The sequence below is a fragment of the Chelonia mydas genome, chromosome 7 (genome assembly GCF_015237465.2).
Source record: "Chelonia mydas isolate rCheMyd1 chromosome 7, rCheMyd1.pri.v2, whole genome shotgun sequence".
NCBI classification, from domain to species: Eukaryota; Metazoa; Chordata; order Testudines; family Cheloniidae; genus Chelonia; species Chelonia mydas.
The window spans coordinates 71,785,786-71,805,019 of record NC_057853.1 but is presented as its reverse complement, the minus strand read 5'-3'; the positions used below and the strand labels follow the sequence as shown (position 1 = coordinate 71,805,019).

Below are 19,234 nucleotides of genomic sequence, written 5' to 3'. Positions count from 1 at the left end.
TCTGGTAATGTAAAAGGGGCCTTAAAGTGGGAATACAGTCCAATTACACACTTTTGACACTGCCACAGTGCTGTAAGGGGGCCTTAGTATAAATGAGAATTAGGCCCTGCATGTTCTTCCTGCCAAAAGCTTCACAGGATAACACACAATTTCTGAAATGTGTGGTTATTTTTCACTTTCTCCGTAAACGATTTTAAAACTGAGAGGTAGAAAAGGAAGTTGAGCTTAGTGTGACTTTAATTAGTTTTAGCATGTATTTTTCCTGTTTGTTTTTAAACGCAGACTGACCGCTAATCGTAACCTATAGCTATACACAAACAGTTTTGCATCTGAGTTAATTTGATTCCTTACATTTCTGGCATAATTGTATGTTTGCATGTTCCTTAATTGCAGAGGATGAAAATTAATTCACCAGCACAGTGAAGAAATGTAAGACGACTATTATTCAAGTCAGCTAGTAAAATCAACCTTCCCCCTCCTTCTCTTTTTCTAGTCATATTAGGATAATGTGTTGCTATTATAATGCAGATTTAAATCTGTCAGAAGCAAGAAGATAACATTGTTTTTAAGTGGACACCAATTTTATAATGTAATGAAACAGAAGCCTTAATTTGAATGGGGCAAGGGCCTAACTGGGCATGTGCAGACCCTGCAGGCTTTTATATTTAAATGGAAGCTGCTGGTGCCGCTTTTTGCTAAGCTGGAGAGGGAAAAGAAGCAATCTGAGGCTCTACTGAGAAACCCTGCATTTCACATAGTTCCAGAGTAGAAAAGCTGACACCCTGCTCAGTACTAAGGGAAACTGGGGTTAATGTTTAAAATTCAGAGCAGAGCTTTTTTGTGACATCTGTTGCTTTTGGAAATTGCTTTTATTTCATCCGATGAATATTCAATCCATTCGAAGGGGCATCTTTTGTCCCCCTCAGAACCCCAACTGCACCAGTACTGTGGAGTCCCTTAAGGGTGTCTGGAATGATACAGAAGCTAATGCCTACAAACTGGTGGACCTGCCTCCTGTAGCCCCAACAGTAAGTGTGGCACTAAATAGTTTTTCTGTGGATAAAAGCTGTAGCAAATAGTTCTGCTGGTAAAAGTTGCCATTAAGGGACATGGACATCTAAGGTGAGTGTTGCCTGCTCACATTTAAAGGTAGCAATGCTCTAACAAACAACATAAAAGGAAACTTAGGAAATGTCATTTTTTGAGATTCTTGTAACGATTTTAACGTTATTGTCAGCAGGGTTACATGAGCAGATGATGAAGTGGAGTGTTTAATGTTAAAGTATGTACAGTATATTGTAAAACTATCAAACATAGTCCACTCCTGAATGTGAAATGATTGGCTCAGCAGGTTAAACACAACCACCTCTTCTGTAATAGCTGTGGGAGGGAAACCCAGGACAGTTCTATAGTAGGCTGTTGGTACAAAGAGAGGGCGTACCTGAATTACAAGAGCTGCTATTTTCGGTCACCTGTAATGAAGTCTGGTTGGAGTTTTTCCGTGTACTTCCATGATAAGTTCTACCAGAGCCTTTTTTTTTACAATTGTTAAATTCTAAATAGAAGGAAACTGCTTTTTTAAAAAGCTCGAGGGTGAGGAGAATCTATTGCACTGAGATTTCACTGAGGTTTATTCATTTGAGGAAATTAATAAAATGAGAATTTCCTCAGGTTTTCTAAAAGTCCTACAGCAACCAAAAACGAAATAAAAAAAAAGTAAAAAGCCCTTCATCAGTGCATCGTTCTGGTTGCTCATATTTTGAAAACGTGTCTGCAAACACTAGTAGGAATGGAAGTTTTGTTTGTTTGCTGTTTAAAGCAGCAGAGTACAACATTTTCTTCAGTAGCAACAAGTATCTGGACCATTTAAAAAACATTAATAGAAATGGGTTCAAGCTGCAAAATTCAGTTATAGATTTTGTGAGCACTCATACTTGGTTTGGCCCAGTATAAAACAGGAGCTGTTTGCATAATTTGTGTTCAGGTTACAAACACCTGAGGGAAGGGGGGGTACTGAATTAGGTGTTTTGGTTTAGTCCAATATTTAATAGAGCAGAAAATATTTTCTTATTGATGTAATTGTATAGGAAGAACAAAGTTTGATTATTACTTTTTTCTGTAACAAAACTGATGTGCACAATGTTTTAGAGGCCAGTAAATAGGTAACTTCCCTGTGCCAAGGAGCTTACAAGCTAAATTAGATGGATAATGTGAAAGAGGATAGCAGACCACAGCACGGAGGGTGAAGAGAAATGAGAGAAAACAAGTGGAAAAGGAAAAAGTGCTTGAGTGAGATCATGATTTCCCAAAAAACTTCAGACTTCCTCTGCTGAAAGACCTTTAGAAATCAAAAGACTTTGCTTATATTAAGTTCCTTTATCGTTAAAATTTCTAACAGTTTTTAACTTATACACAGTTCTGCTTAACAGAATGCTAGAGGGACTGCATATCTTTTTCAGGATTTAGACAGGAATCTGAGATGCAACACTAGTTGCACAACAGGACAAAAATCATACAGCAGAGAGCCTCACTGCCCACTAGATATTGGGGCTTAGAAGTTGGCGTCACCCTGCTGAAACCATAATTGCAGTAGGATTACTTTTTTTGCTTCTGCTCCTAACCACAAAGAAAATGCCTATGAAAGCAAGCTCTGAAAACAGATCAAGGAGATGTGAGGAGTAACATGTTTTATCAGACATATGGGGCCTATTGCGATGGCAGAACCTATAGCCGACGTTCAGAATTTCTGCTTTGTTTATTTTTCTGGGATGTATAATTTGCTCCAGTATAAAATCATAACTTGTAATAAATCTGGATGACTAAACCATCCTAAACTGCATAGGGAATTCCCCTGTCTCCATTAGTATCAGCACCCAAATTTGGAACAAGAAGAAGTGCCAGCTATGTGATTGAAACTTATTACCAAAATCTGAGGTATTCTTGGAGCCAGGCTATATACTCTGTTAAAAATGGGCACTTCTCTGAACTAGTGAATTCAGTTTGAAGCTAATTTATATCAGGAGGGCAGTAAGATCTTAGTTCCTGTTTCTTTTTTTCTTTTCTTGTTTTATCTTGTTATACATACTAAATTGAATTCCAAATTCCTCTAGTACCTCTGAGGGGAGTACTTGCAAAATGCCCTGATCCTGCTCTGTTTACTTCACAAAGCCTTTTCAAATGCTCTGTATAATTCTAAACACTGTGGACCAAACCAGGTCACTTGCATACAATATCATGCTGTCATTTTTTAAAAAAAGATATACTTCTCAAATAAAGCCATGTGCGCATAACAAGGCTTAACACGCGTATGCAGAGAGGGATACTGAAATACATTCAAGTCCCAGGACAATGTCCTGAAGATTCAGTTTCCCTGTAAGTGAAAATTAGATCTTGCATCATATCACTACTATTAGGAAAGTGTGAAAAGTAGAAAATCATTTCTTTACACATAGAAAATAAATTTATGAACAAACACTTGCATATATATGTCTGTTGCTGCAGACTTCATTCCCAACTTCAGTGGGACTTTTTAATAACTAAAGTCTCCAGGATAAGACTTGTTAAATGTATGATTTTTTTTTTTTTTTTTTTTTGGTTTACTGAGCTGGAAAAATAGAACTCTCTCTTCTGAAAATAGTTTGCAATTTATTCACTACACTTTTCCTTCTGTGTCACAGAAGGAAATGCCAGCGGGAAGAGTCAGACTTTAAAAGGGTATGTGTCCTTTCATTCGTGCAATTAAATTAATTTATTCAAAGGTGAACTGAACTTTTAAAAGCTCACTTTAAAATAACTGCTTAAGAGTCCATCTTGTTAGAAAAATACATGTAAATGCAGTGCAGACTAGTGGTTAGAGCAGGGAACAGGCATCTGGGACAAATACTGGTTCTGCCAAAGACACTCACTGTGACATGGGGGAACTCACTTAGGGCACAGTTGTGCCTGGTCTTCTGCAGGTAAGGCTCCTTCCATCCTCTTCTCTCACACCTTGTGCCCATGTACAGGGACTGGACAGGATCCCATTGAAGAGTGCAGGTCCTCTCCTTTCCTAGCATCCTCCATGAGTGGTAGCTACCCTGGCTGGCTGAAGTTTGCCCCTCTTCTTCCCCTGCACTAGCCAGTGGATCTGGCCAGGCATGGAGGGGTGTAAACATTGCCCCCTTTTCGGGGTAGTCAACCAGCTATTGCATTCATTCCTCAAAGGTTCCTAGAGGAATTCTGCCTTAATTATAACCAGTTAGGGCCACTGATATTTAATACAGAACAATAAGGGTCTATATCTTTTTGACCTCCAGTGTCAGGTCTAGAGGAGTGAGATTTGGACAAACTTGTCTGGCTATCAAACATTTCCTTTTCTCCCAACCCCCAAAAGTAACCCAAGCCTCAGAAAAGCTTACTGCATATTAACTAAAAATATATTCACTTCTGTTTTAGATGTTGTGTTAGAGGACATTGGCAAGTATTAAGTTCACCCCTCAGAAAAAAAATACTGTTCTCCCTGTTTCTACTCCTTGTCTTCTGCAGAGTACCATCCAAACACCAGCCTTCACTGCAATTACAAATATATTCACTCTATGTTTTAGGTAGTATGGGCTTGATCCTGCACTCTTGTCACACTCCAAACTTCCATGGATGTCACTAGGAGTTAAGTGTCCAAGGAATGTGTGATATGCATTCACATCAGGAAACCCAGACTTGTCCCTTTCTTCTAGTGCTTCCACAATGACACACTTAAAACTGCTGGAAAGAAAGGTATGCTAACATGATGAAACTGTGGAATTCCCTGCCACAAGACTCTATTGAGGCACAGAGCATAATGGGATTTAGAAAAGGATTACATTTATACGGATAATAAAAATATCTTCCTTTAGGATTATCATGTACAAGAGATAAAACAACCTTCCAGCTTCAAGGTATAAACCAAATGTTAAACTGCCTAGGGTGAGAAGAAAATTTCTTCCATAACTTACACCTTTCTCTAAAACTTCTGGTACTGGCCACCGCCAGAGGTAGGACAGTAGTCTTTGGCCTGATCTGGTATGGCATTTTCTATATTCCATAGCAAGCAAACGGTACCTAAGAAAGCCTCCAAACCAAATGTGGTATGACTGCCAGAGCTGAAAACCTTGAACAAATTGCTGTGTTATTATCCAGGTTTTCATATACGCTTGGGTATTACTGTAAAACTAACCTTCACGTTCACACATATCCCTGAAATGCAGTCCACACCTAGATGATTTGATTCTCTAGGTCTTGCCTTGGTATAGCCCCTGTAATGGAGTGGGCTCCCTGCAATCTATTTCCTCAATGATTTTCACAATGTCAATATTTGTGTTACTGAGAGACATGTAACATTTAATTGTGTAATACAATACGAAGGAAGCCTGCTTTTTCCCAGTGAATTGTTTCTGCAAATTTAGTACCATGCTAACACATCCTCAGCACAATGAGCCTGTATGTATACTCAAAAAGAAAAGGAGTAAAGGAGAAAAGGAGCTGTAGCTCACGAAAGCTCATGCTCAAATAAATTGGTTAGTCTCTAAGGTGCCACAAGTACTCCTTTTCTTTTTGCGAATACAGACTAACACGGCTGATACTCTGAAACCTGTGTGTATACTGGCACCCAGTGGTAAAAAGCCTCAGATGCAAGTGTCTTTATTCCCTTCGCTCTTGGTTGGCTCAAGGAAAGCTGAGGGACATTCTTAACCTGCAGGAAGCCCTTAACCTTTCAGCTCACAGTTTTAGTTTCTCCATAAACTAAAGCTGAGCCACGTTATATGAAACAAAAACAGCATTTTCTGTTTTAAAGGGTAAAATATGTGGTATGCTTTGTTGTTTTTCTTGCCTCCTCTATAACCTGGATAGTGAAGGAGTGCTCCGTAGAAGAATACATAAGGGAACAGTGCTATATAGAAACTCAATCTGAATGCTCCCACCGAGTTATGCAGTCAACGGGTAAGGTACCTGTAACCTTGCCTTGACAAGGACCACAACAATGGTTACTGCATTCTTTTTTAAGTACTAATACCTTCAGATGACAATGGGGAACAGAGACTAAACAAGGCCCGTGTGGTGTGGAAACAATAGAGAAAAGCAATATGAATTGTCTTACTTTTTGATTGTCCAGCTGACCTGATTTCCTTAAGCAGTTTCTCTCCCTCCTCCTCCTCCCTCCCCCGCGGCTTCTTTTGACCTATAATTCTATTTAGAAAATCTAGAGCCAGATTCTACTCAGTGATGCAAACGTTTTGTTCCCCTACTGATGTCAATGAGAGCTATGTATGCTAACCCAGTTTTGAGCGCTTAGGACCTGATCCAATGCCTTTTAAGTCAATTAAAGTCTTTCCACTTTCTTTTGATAAGGCCCTTACTTTTTAGGAAAAAATATGAAATGAAAAATGTTTTAAAAGTAGGCATTATCCTCCTAAAGAATGGCAAAAATTAGACTATGGGATCTGAGTCCCAAACATTGGGAAAATTCAGATTGTAATGTAGATCCACATTTTGTGACTTTGGCCCATCTTTAATACGTCTCTACCAAAAATTTTTCTTTTGCCATTTATTATATATATACTTGTTATTAAGCCTTGACATTTACTTTTGGTCCTGAGTGATTTCCTTCCTAGATGATTTGTTTCAAAACTTGTATTTTCCTTTAAATAGCCTTCCTCTCTAATTGGACTTTACTTATTCATTGTATATGATCGTTTTTGTACTTAATCCTGGCTTGTAGTTATTTATTATTTTAATTCAAATCAAAGGCATTTTTGCAATTTGTTCTTTTTAACCAAGACAAGTTCCTTCAGTTGTTGTACTTCTATTATCGTGACCCAGGTCTGTGTAAAAAGACAAATACAGGCACACACCACAGAAAAATAGAGAACTGGTTTTTCATACAGAAAACCTTAATCAGGTCTGTGTATTATAACAATTAAAAATGTTCCAATCTCAGTTTTACTGTGTTAGAAAAGGAGATTTATTTTCTCCTGTAAAGTAATCTGAACGCAGACCCCTATTATTGATACAGTATTTTGTGTTACTGTACTGTACTGTACTGTCTGAGGGCCAAATTATGCAATCTCTACTCACGCAAAATCCCCATTTATATTTCTGTGCTATGTGGCTGAGTCATACTTGCTGTAGAAACCTAAACTGTGAATTTCTCAACTCTTACGAAATTAAACGGTCAACCTTAATGTAATATTAATATTTTCCCCTACAGATAATCTGCCACAACCATGCCTCAGACAGCTTGCCATATGTTTAAATCCCATTAATGTAGAAACACCAAGGAATGTGGCTTACTGACTAGTCTAGCTGCAGGTAGGTCCTCTGTAAGCAAGCAGTGATAATCACATTTAAAATTCCACAGCCACTCCTGTGGCCAGGTTTGGCTATCACTTACACCAGTCTAAATTCAAAGTATCCCCATTAACGCTAGCTGACACAGCCAACCTCACAGGGCTAATTGAGAATAGAAGGTAGCCACTATTATCTGAGAATTTGCATAACGTTCAAAATAATTGGGATGCCACTGACACAAAAGGGTACCACCATAGCAATGAGTGCCAGGTTATAGAAGGAAACTAGAGGGGGAGACTGTGAGGTAAAGTCAGGAGGGGCTGGCCTCGGCCCAACTCCAATTAAGGTTGCCACCTGACCTCTTTTTAACCAGCCTGGACAGTTTTTCTCCTGAGTTGCTGGACTCAGGTATTTTCAAATTACTTGTAAGTTTCAAGTGAACCCCTCCTCCCAGCACATTGCAATTGGCAATCATAGCTGCATGCACATAGAGGGGTGCCGGCAGCTGCTTCAACTACAGCCCACAGGTCCCATAGCATATGTCTACACTGTAATGTAAGACCAGGGTTAAGGGGACCCAGGGCTGGACCATCTACACTGATTGTAATCCCTAGGTTAAGAATTGTCTAGCCCAGGCTTGAACCCAGGGCTCTGGTATCCACACTACAGCACATATACCTGAGTCAAATCAACCATATCCCAGAGGCCCTAGTGTTCTCCCAAAATGTGGTCACTCTAGCCCTTTGACTGTGGTGCACCACAGAAAAACTTTACTGTCCTCCCTGCACATTACAGGAGGTTTGAATAGACCACCAGCACACCCTGCCAAGGAGTCATTTTGGTCTGCACGCTTCCAGTTAATGTAGCCAACAACATGGAGGATGCATCTTTTGAAGAACTTCTGTTGCTTGTGCTTTCATCCTGTGACAGGAAACAACATTTAACCATTGCGAGGCAGGCCAGCTGCCATTACCACACCAAAATACCAGAAACAAGAGAACCTTAAAGAAAAAAGTGCATGGACAAGTGCAAACAATGAAGCCATGTACAATACAGAAACCCCCCTACTGTTGACTGTCCCCTACATTCTCCTTTCCCCATGAACCTGGCACTGGGCAGGAGAGGGGTGCACTCAACTGCATGGGCCACTCAAGCTGTTTCTGGTCTGCATCACAGTACCACTGAGGGGCTCAGGCCATGATATGGGTAATGCAGCAGGAGCTGATGCTTTTGCGGCCAGTAGTGATATGAACCACTCAAGCAATCCTTTCTGCTGAGCTCTGTCCCCCTCCCTCAGCCACTGTTCCTGTTCCAGGAACTGTGAAGCAAGTGCCTGCTCCTGTGCTGAAACCCTGTCCTCAAACTGTGCAGCCAACCTGCCTTTCCTCTGGCTGTAATTCCCTTTGTCTTTGGTACTGGACCTGTATGTTGGCCCTGTCCAGAACTTCAACCATAAATTCATCATGGAAATGCTTTCTCTTGGAATGGTCTGTGAAGGTACCTGGGGACAAGCTTGCACTGAACTGTGGGTGAGCTGTGGAGATGCTGCAGCCAGGAGAGATTGAGGGGCCTGGAACAGGACAAGACACAGTGGGTTATAGCCTTAAATACCCCAGAGAAGGAGCACAGAACAAGTCCTTGTGAAACTTCAAGGACATAAAATGTTACTGTTCAAGACTGAACTTTAATAGATTCTGAGAGGGATGCTTCAAACCAAAGAAGCTCCTTGGACATGGCCTGATTAGTCACAGCGAAATAAGTGCAGAGATGTTCTTTTCAAGACTGAACTTTAGTAGATTCTGAGTGGGATGCTTCAGACCACAGAAGCTCCCTGGACATGGACTGATTAGTCACAGCGAAATAAGTGCAGAGACGATGGTAAGTTTAAAAATTCAAAGCTGTTTTCTTCTCCCCTAAAAATTGCAGAACTACTTGGGGTTGAGCCGGGGGGGGGGGGGGGGGGGGGGGGGGCGGAGTCAGTGGCCATGTCACAAAAGCTTTTTCTATCATTTTAGGCCTTCCACATTTTGGAGGACTTAACAGTTCGAGTGGGGCCCAGTTGGCAAAGGGCGATGTTAATCCAAGCTGTTGGTGGGAAACCTGCAGTGTGTGCAACCGAAGTATTCAAACATAAAGTGACAGCACATCTATGGGCAGAGTGGATCGCTCAGCTACCAAGGAGGGCCTGGAAAATAAGTCCTTCCCTGAAATGTGACGAACTATCTGGAGTTCCTGCTTCAGGACAAGTTTGCAGATATCCACAAAGGGATATCAAATGATTTTGTCACCTATGGACTCCATTTAACTAAAATGGACTCGATTTGTAAATGGAACACACTGCCCCCTCCCCCAGTTCACTGTTTCCATGTGGTTCGTCAACTGCTGGGTGGTTACAGAGCAGCGTAGGTACAGGCATGGCAATGTAAGGTTACTGTTTTTAAGAAACAGGAATGCCCTAGCAAAAGTCTGTGCCTTCCCAGTAAAAATTCACTTTCAAGGTGTGTTTACTGTTTGCATTTCCTGGTCACCATTTTGAACTCCACGGAGTAACAGGGGGGAAGCCAAGGCACTGATATACAATCTGCACTAGCAGAGATACCCTGCTAGCTCGGGCTTCTAATAACTTTGGCTTTGGGTCCTTTGGGGGGCATCAAACAGCTCCTCTGAGTACAGCCCCACCAGGTGCCGCTGCTGCATCTGTATCAAAGGCTCCTCTGGATCTAGTTTCAACAACAGAGTCATTTTGCTGGCCTCACTCTGCACCTGCTGCTGGCTCTCATTGGTCCCCATGCTGGATTCTGGGGCCAGCAGAGTACCATCCCACATGGGCAGGCTAGCATGCACCAGCATTGGCTCTATGCAGTCAGATCCCAGTCAAACTCCTAAAATGGACATGCTGTCAGCAAGTTGCCTGAGGTGTGGGTCTTGTTTTCCTGTACACAATCTTCAGCTGCTTAATCTGCTCCTTGCACTGGTCACACCATTCCAGTAAATTTTCCGTGCTGCCAGTTTCTTCGCTATTTGCTAGTATGCATGATCATTCTTGGTGCTCTTACTAAAGTCCACTGTTTTGAGGGCCTCGTACCAGAGATTTACCAAAATCTGGCTGTGCTCCCACAAACAGGAAGCAGTGCACTTTCCAAAAGACTTCTGTTCTGTCTCCATTGCAAACACAGATGGCTCTGAGGTATTTGCACCTTGGCAGTCAGAAGGGTTAAATGCCGATTCCCCAAACTGCTGCACTACACCAAGGGGGGCTGTTTCCATTTCCCTAGAGTCGATTGTCCTCTCTATCCCAAGAATTGCCAAAGGAAATTGGCCCATGGGACTGTGGGATACTTTTGGGGGACTCCCAGAGCATGAGTTCAGTGGGGCAGCATCTACACTGAAGAGCAAGAGGGCTGAAACTCTGGGTCCCAGTTTGATGCAAGCTCGAACCCTCAGCCCCCACAGGATCCTGTGACCCTAGATCCAGGTGCAAGAGATTTGCGTGTAGACAGAAGGAGTTTTAGGTCAAGTCTGAGTCTGGGCTCACATTGCAGTATAGGGTATGACACTGCAGTGTATGCCCAGGGTTTGAAATGAGTCTAACTCCCTCTTCTATCTATCCCAAATTGCTCTAACCCAGGGCTCAGACCCAGGGTCCCAGGACCTAGCTAGGGTGGAAAGTTGAGTCTGCATCAAACTGGGACCCGGGATTCTAGCCCTATTGCTCTGCAATGTAGACGCAGCCCAATGGGATTCATGCTCTGAATACTCCAAAAGTATCCCACAATCCCATGGGCCTATGTTTTTGTCCTCTGGACAGTCATGTTTGGTGGACAGTCAAGTTTCCCCCCCCCTTCACCAGGCATAAACTTAGAGTTGTCAGGTTGTGGGTGGACACTAGGAAGTCTGGGAGATATGGGTGGTTGGACACGGGTCCGCATAATGCAGTGTAGCCCGGGGTGGGGAGGGGCACAGGCAAGTGTGGGAGTCGGTCCCACAGAGGGGAAGAAGAGAGGGTCAGTTGGGTGCCTGGGAGGGATACGGGGGAGTTGTAGTTTTCTGCCTCAGAGATGGCAACCCCATGTCCTAGCTGCCTCATCCACTGGCAGGCCTCCTTTATTAGGATGGCTGCTATCAGTTAGTTCTAGCACAGATAAGGAGTGTTAGGATTAGCTGGCAGCTAGTGCTGGCGGGAAGTAGGCCTGTTCCTACCACTCCACCCCCATTTGCCAGGAGATGCATATTGTCTGTTCTGCATTTCTGGGAAGACTGCTATCCCTGCCCTCACCACACCACACAACACTCTAGAGAACCCTACTTTCCATCCCTTCTCCTGCATTCTTGGTAGGAGATGCTCCAGCTGAGCTCTTCCATATCCCTCTTAGCAACATTAAACATGACAATTTAGAGACATGTTTTCCAGCTGCTTCTACTAGTCTGGGCTGCTCCTGTACTGCACAGGAAATGGAACACCCCTGCCCTCTCAATTTGTTGGCAATCCTGCAGATGACTGCTGGGGGTGGGGAGCTCATACCTTCCTTCCTTTCCCCTCAGGGATTTGCTTGGATCATCTGTATTTACAGCAGGGTCACCCTGCACAGCACTCCCTTCTGTCTCACAGCACCTTCTGGCCCCTTGTCTGTACCCAGATGGAGCATTGATAAGTAAACAATGGTCCCATAAAATAGAAGGGTCTTCTACCCTTTCTGGGCTTAGTTCTTTTATGCTTTCTTACAGATCACTGATTCTCAGGGTTCCCCAGCCCCACCAGTCTGGCTCTTCACAAGGTAGATCCTTATTTCCAGACTATTTCCTGGCCACCTGCCTGGGGTTTAACATGGCCACATGCCTCTCTCATGCTGTCCTATCCCCACAGGACTAGTCACAGGAGAGAATCCCCCTCCTGCAACACTCTTCCCCAGTGGGGTTCTCCTAGCCTTTTATGGCTTCTTCCCACTTGGATGTGATAATTGACCCAAACCATCTGATCCCCAGCTGATCAAGATCAGCAAGTAAAGTCATGAGACAGCTACTGACTGGTCACAGGAGAGGCTATGATCTGGATAGTAGGCATCCTGTGCTGGGCTCAGAAGTGGGTGGCTGCATGTCAGCAAGCATCTCAACTGGGCTTTATTCTGGACCAGTCTGATTCTTGCAGTTCAGTAATCATGGCATGTGATGGCATCAGCTAACTCCCTTGAATTATGAGCTGTGATGACAGCACCCTCACCACCTCAAAGTTATTGTTCTGCATCTCAGAGTGGGAAAAGCTTGGTTGTAGATAAGAGAACTGAGCTGTTAATCCATGTGAAACAGGATTGCTCTTTGCTTTTTCCAGAGATCATATTAGTGTGGTCTGAGCTACTACTATTTTGGCACATGCAGATCAATGGCAGTGGAATAGGTGCAGAAAGATATTAACTGACTGACGAGTTTTAGCTCCTTCATCTGGGGGCCAGAGGTCTGATTCTGAATCACAAGAGCATTACCTATGATGGCTATGGGCTCTTTTGACCAGGTGATGTGCACCTCTTGGACTGTGAAGCCAATATTTTCAATCTGGATATACCATCTTGGACTGAGAACTGGTGGCAAGGCTATAGGCATCTGTGGTGGCTTGTCCTGGCATCAAGAGTTAAATTCCTTTCGGGGAGGATTAGAATTATTGCAGGAGAATAGATCCTTGACCTCACCTATGCTGAGGTGCAAAATACCCTTTCCTAATATTTAGACATTGACTTGTTTATGTCTGAAAGAGGTTAGGTCCCCATGTAGCACAATTTGGGATTTTCCTGCAAATTAGCTAGCCTGGGAGGACTGTATCTTGCCTATGCTTCTGAATTGTGCTGATCTATTAGGACCACAGAAAGTTACATGCTCAGGGTATGCATGTCAAAAGTGGGCAGGGTGGTGACACTTTGGGCATCATTCCCCTTCCATCTTCCACTGCTATCAGGTCACCATGCCTCTTAGCTGTTATTGTCTAAGTCACAAAGTTGGGGCCATGATAAAAATGGAACTTGTATCGAACACAAATGTTTAAAAAAATGTTTGTTTGTTTTTTTCAATCCTCAGTTTAATCTGTAAGGAACAGTGTTGTTCAACACTACAAGGTAATCAGGTCATGAGGGTATTAGTAATTCAGCACTGGTTAGTCAATGGGAGAAACCAGATTTCTACTGTATTAAAGGCTTGAATAAACAAGTGTTTATCGACTGGACTTACCATTTTCACTAAAGATGTGTAATATTTATTTATTAGAAAACTAGCCAATGATTTAAGGAAATAATAGAAATCAAACTTTACCACAGGCATTGAAATTCTCATAGGATGAAAATTACAAAGAACAAACTTGCTGTTATTTACAGCATTCCTTGAGGTCAAATGCAATAGAGTCCCAGTGTATTTCTGTCAACTATTATGTATTTTGTTCTGTTTTTGTTTGCTCCTTTAGATTTTCCAATCTCTGAAACACTAAACTGGTAGTAAAAACAAAAAAATGGCCCTTGATTCAAATGTTGCTGATACAATCATGCCTGCCATGTTTATTTGCAAAAGAGGAATAAAAATAAATGTAATTTGAAAGGGATTAGTTTACTCCAAAGTGTTTGTTTTTATCCAGCTTTTAACCTCCTTTATCCATCTCATCTCCCAGAAGAATAGCAGATGCTAGCACATTCAGTTAAGTACCACTGTGCATTTATGAATTCCTGCTTGTTCTGCAGGAAATGACAGTGCAAGATGTTCCTCATGCCTTCCCTACACTGGATGTTCCAGACCATGCCCACTACACAATTGGAACTGTCATTCTGATGGTGGGGATCACCGGAACGCTGGGTAACTTCCTGGTCATCTATGCTTTCTGCAGGTACGTATACATCTCGTTTGTTCTGTGTGTCTTAAATATTCCTGTGGATAGACTTTAATACTGGTGGGATTGTGTTAAGGAAATGTGGTACAGGAACACTATCATTATGATTGTACTAATGCAAACTAATGAGCTGTGCATCAAAGTAACCCAGATCCATGGCCTTGTATTTCTTATCTTGCATATGAAATAGGCCTTAATGAAAGGTGAAGTATAATTTGCTGCTAGTGGTTTTGATAGTGGAAGTATCCCAAACCAATCTCTCAGATTTTCATTACAACTCCCTGTGATAGTTATGCAATATCCTGGATAAACCTTATTGAATTAAGTTAAACCTTATTTAATTAAGCTGAATACATTTGGGAACCATTTATTTAAAATGCAATTGTTTATGTGTTATTGTGAGATTGTATGTAACTTCTCTAGGTGGAGGGTTTATGCTAATGTAATTCCTCTGGATATCAGCCCTTTGAAGGCCTGTTACCTATTCACAGTCTCTTCAAAGGTTCAGACCGGATTCTAGAGACCAGTGGACAAAGAAAGGATGTTGGGATAAATAACCTGGTGGTAAACTGACTCAGAGCTTTTTGTTCAGATCCAGCAAATGGACAGGACTTCTGGTCCATAGAGGGCCCCAATCCTTAGGAAAGGGTTGGAAGGACTTTGGCCTATTAAGGCCCCATAAGACTGTGAGTGATGAAGTAGAAACCACATGAAAACCTTTGGGTAGGGCTTTCAAGGACTGCTCCTGCCAGAGGCCATGTTGAAGGGGTGATCTCTGGTGAACTTTTAGCATGCGTGTAGGTTCTTTTATTGTTTTTAGTGTTTTCTCTATAATGCTTTTCTCTGAAGAACAAACTGTGCTTGCTCAGAAAGAGCTATGTGATAACTTATAACAGTGGGCAATTCACCGTGATTAGTCTATGAAGAGAAAGCAAGTACGTCTGCTTAGACAGCCTGTCTTCTGATGGAAATAACACTTCAGCCTGGAAATACCCTGGTCAGATGGGACAGAGATGCAGATCTCCACCCGAGTGAGGAGATGACTGGGGAGCCATAAGCCTAGGGGTGCTCTTCATGGACCATAGAAAGAGAATACAGGTGCAGTTGACCTGAACTACGACCTCCCCCTCATCTAACATTTTCTGTTATGTTTCATAGACTATAAGGTCAGAAGGGGCCATTTTGTGATCCTCTCGTATGTGTCCTCTGAGGACAAAACTCAGGACCTTCAGATTATGAGACTGATAAGCTGCCGACTGAGCTAGGCTGAACAAGAGCATTTATATCAGATATTGACCCTTCTGTGGTTTTGAGACTTGGCCTGCCCACCCAGGAAGATGCTACCATATAGCCTACACAGGGTGGGGGAAGAATACAGCAGCAGCTGGGAGAAGACTAGAGCAGTATTGTGGTGTGTCCCACTCTAGAAGAGGCAGCTCAGCAGGAAATCTGGCAGCAACAGCTGTGTCTGTGGTAGGGGACAGGTGTGGGGCTGGCTGTCTCTCTCCGTGGAGTTATCTAAAAATGTAGAGGTGGGTGGGGAGACTAGAGTAGAACTGCAGAGCTGGGGGTGCACTGATACTACACATACCCACCACTGATGCGGTATCAGTAGTTGCATAGCAATAACAAACCACCAACTGCCTAAAGGAGTTAGTTTGTAAACAGTTACTGAGTATTTTGCTGCCCCTAAAACTGCAATTGCAACAGTACTTTAAAATTGGTGATTGTGGGCTGGTCCAGGGAACATCTGCCAGTTTCTCTAGGAAAACAGAACCTCTTGAGACAGCCTTGTAATGCACAAAGATTGTCAGGGGCTGGAGGGGAGTGACTGAAATGATGTGTGCCCCTGGGACAGCTCTAAGTTACACTGGGGGCAAAACAGAATATTTGCCCTACACACTGATCCTCCTGGAATACATCTTCTATGCTACAGCTCTCAGGAGGTGCAACGTATTATCTGGCCAATTGTGTCTGAGACTGAAAACTCAGGAAAGCAGCTGTAGAGACATTAGATAAAGTGTCACAATTTCAAACAGAATAAAAAGCCAGAATCATTAAGTACTGATATTAAGAACTCTCAATAGCAAATAAGTTTGTACAAAAACACTACAGGACACTCTATTTTATGTTTGCGCGAATAATGTATGGAGGTGGGGATGTAATAAGTATGGCAATAGGTCCCTTCAAACTCAGTGCCTGGTGCCGTTAACTGCCTGTCATGGAGAGGAGTTGAGATAAAATAAAATGCTGCATGTGGTATAAAATCAGCCTCCTTAATCCCCATATTTGGAAGTTGCTGTTAATCTCATCAGCAGTGGAAAATGTCCCCTCAGCTCTGCATGACCCAGATCTAGAAAATCCATAGAGTACATCAACTTTAATTTCCTGTTAATCATGGACACAGGGTGCAGTGGGTCAAAGTATTCAGAGAACAATGTCTTTTATTCCTGTTTCTGAGCTGGTTATCAAAACCAATCCATATCCTCTACTAAGGCACAAAGAAGTGTAAGGAGTTTGCTATTAAAATGATGGTGTCTCATTTAGCTTGTCTCTTCAGGAAAATCAGAAGCCAGTTTGATGTAGCTTGACATATTCTACACCTTGATATTTGTGAAGCTGCCAGTGCTCACAGCAAAGCAATAGAGAGCCAAGGTGGGTGAGAGAATATATTTTATTGGACCAACTTCTGTTGGTGAGAGAGACAAGCTTTCGAGCTACACACAGCTCTTCTTTGGTTCATGAAGAAGAACTCTGTGTAAGCTCAACAGGTTGTCTCTCTCACCGGCAGAAGTTGGTCCAGTAAAAGGTATTGCCTCACCCACTCTAATCTCCTGGGACCATCATGGCTACAATAACACTGCATACAGCAAAGAGCAATGGCATAATTACCCACAGATCAGCGCTTAGCAATGTTCCTTCTGATCTCTTCTCTGTAGGAGTAAGAGCCTTCGAACTCCAGCCAACATGTTCATCATCAATCTAGCTATTAGCGACTTCCTAATGTCCATCACACAGGCTCCAATTTTCTTCACTACCAGTCTCCACAAGCACTGGATTTTTGGCAAGAAAGGTTTGTACATATATCTCCTGAAATATAATTTAGTTTGTTGTCCATGGTATGACTTCAAGTTAAGAATTGACAGTATAAGTATCAAAGCTATGCAAAACTATAGTTACTAAAGCTGAAAGCACATAAAACCTGCCTGGTTTCAAGTTTTGTTGAGCATTCAGGACTTAGTCCAAGTTTGTCAAAAGGTTTAGAACAAGCTTGGGTCTGTACTTGGAGTTATTTATATTTCAGTGGTATAGATATGATAACAGCTGAAATTTGACAGTTTTCAATGAGTTTGATTTTGAACAGGTGTATGACAAGGAGTTGATACAGATGCAAAAATCAAAATTTGTTTTCATCTTTGTCCTTTAAAAAACCCAGAGGAAATTACACTAAAAACTACATTAAAAGAAGGGTATTTAGGTTGTAAAGTCAAGCATTAAAAAGTTAAGAAATGCCAGATTTATGATGGTCTGTGTGACCTTCAGTGAGCCCCTTTGTGCATGTGCATTATGATACAGTTTTAATTACATGATCACATACTTTTTTTTCTCTAGAACGTTTGTCTCCTTCAATGCAAATACTGGATGCACAAGAGGGGAAATCCAGTTTGCATGGGAAACCATAAATCTGGTATTTCCTAACTTCTGAGTGCTTGACTTTGCAACCTAAATTACTTTCTTCTAATGTAGTTTCTGTTTGTTATAAATATATTTACATCACTAAGTCTATACCATTACTGCGAGAATAGTGAGATAGAAAAAGGTCTTCTCTAATGTTTGATAAACAAAAATACTCTCTCACAGCTCGCATTCACTCACAATCATCTCGCACCTGAATTTAAAAAAGAGAGGAATAAGGCCCAGGAGCACCTGCTCCCAGCATACCATCTGCCACTGGCACTAATTAATTTGAATATGGAATTTTTATCTTGATATTTCTGCTGCTAGAAAGCCTGACAATAAATGTAAGTTTTTACAATGTAAATATAAACCAAATATTCTCAGTGTGGTCAGTGAATATGCTTTGTATTTCACGCATTGGGTCTAAACTACCAAACATCCCTCGTCAAACATGAGTTACTGTTGTTTATGTGACAGCAGTGCCCAAAATATGCTAAGTGAGAGAGAGGCATACAGGAAAACACAGTCCCTGCCCCAAAGAGTTTACAATCTATAAAGACAAAGCCAGACAAAAGGTGGGTGAAGGGGATACAAAATCAAGGAAAGTGATCTGGATAGGAAATGGAACATGATTTGGTTTATTTAAATATACATATGAACTATCCACCCCTGGTCCTTTCTCCCCCTCTCCCGCTTGGTTTTAAATGCATGTCAATTACCTTTTTATTTTAAACTGTCTACTTTCAGAGTCTAATCCTTGCCTCTTAAACCTTGTCCAACTATCCTTTCCAGTGACCCATCCCTGATTCTCCACAGGCTCAAACCTATGTGCTGCTTCATTGAGCACTCCCTTCCCCCTGCCTACCAACACCAGAGATTCAGATTTAAGGTGAAATCCTGGCTCCTTATAAATCAATGGCTAATCTCCCAATGAGTTCATTGGAGCCAGGATTTCACCCTCTGTGTATGAGACAAATATACAGATCATACAGCCAGTCTGATGGGGCCCATCTGTTATACGGCCTAAGCAAATCTGTGGAATAAAGACTCTTCGGGTGGGATTCAGAAAGGTATTTAAGTGCCTAACTCCCATTGAAATCAGTGAGAGTTAGGTACCTAAATACCTTTGTGAATCCCACCATTTGACTCTTTCCATGCAGGGGCTACTCTTCCTCTTGCTGCAATTATTTCTTGCATGCATGGGTGGGGAAGGTGAACAAGAGGAATGGTATTGAAATGTTGGTTATTGTTGATTTGCTCATTAAATTAAGCAGATAATAACAAATGCTTGTTTCTGCAGTTCTTCATGTTACAAAACTGAAAAGACTATACACAGATGTATAAACAAACTGTCTAATCTCTAGAGCTGGCTGAATAATTAAAAGCAGACTTTTG

General features: G+C 42.0%; 1 protein-coding gene across 1 annotated transcript in view; it reads left to right on the top strand.

Annotated features, from left to right (window-relative positions):
- Positions 1 to 687: 687 nt before the first annotated feature.
- Positions 688 to 19,234, top strand: part of OPN4 (opsin 4) — a 42,109-nt gene continuing 23,562 nt past the window's right edge. Inside the window, exons 1-3 of the mRNA XM_043552053.1 lie at positions 688 to 1,028; positions 14,016 to 14,158; positions 17,101 to 17,234. Of these exons, the coding sequence (XP_043407988.1) occupies positions 882 to 1,028; positions 14,016 to 14,158; positions 17,101 to 17,234 (424 nt within the window). The 5' untranslated portion in view covers positions 688 to 881. The remainder of the gene's footprint in view (positions 1,029 to 14,015; positions 14,159 to 17,100; positions 17,235 to 19,234) is intronic.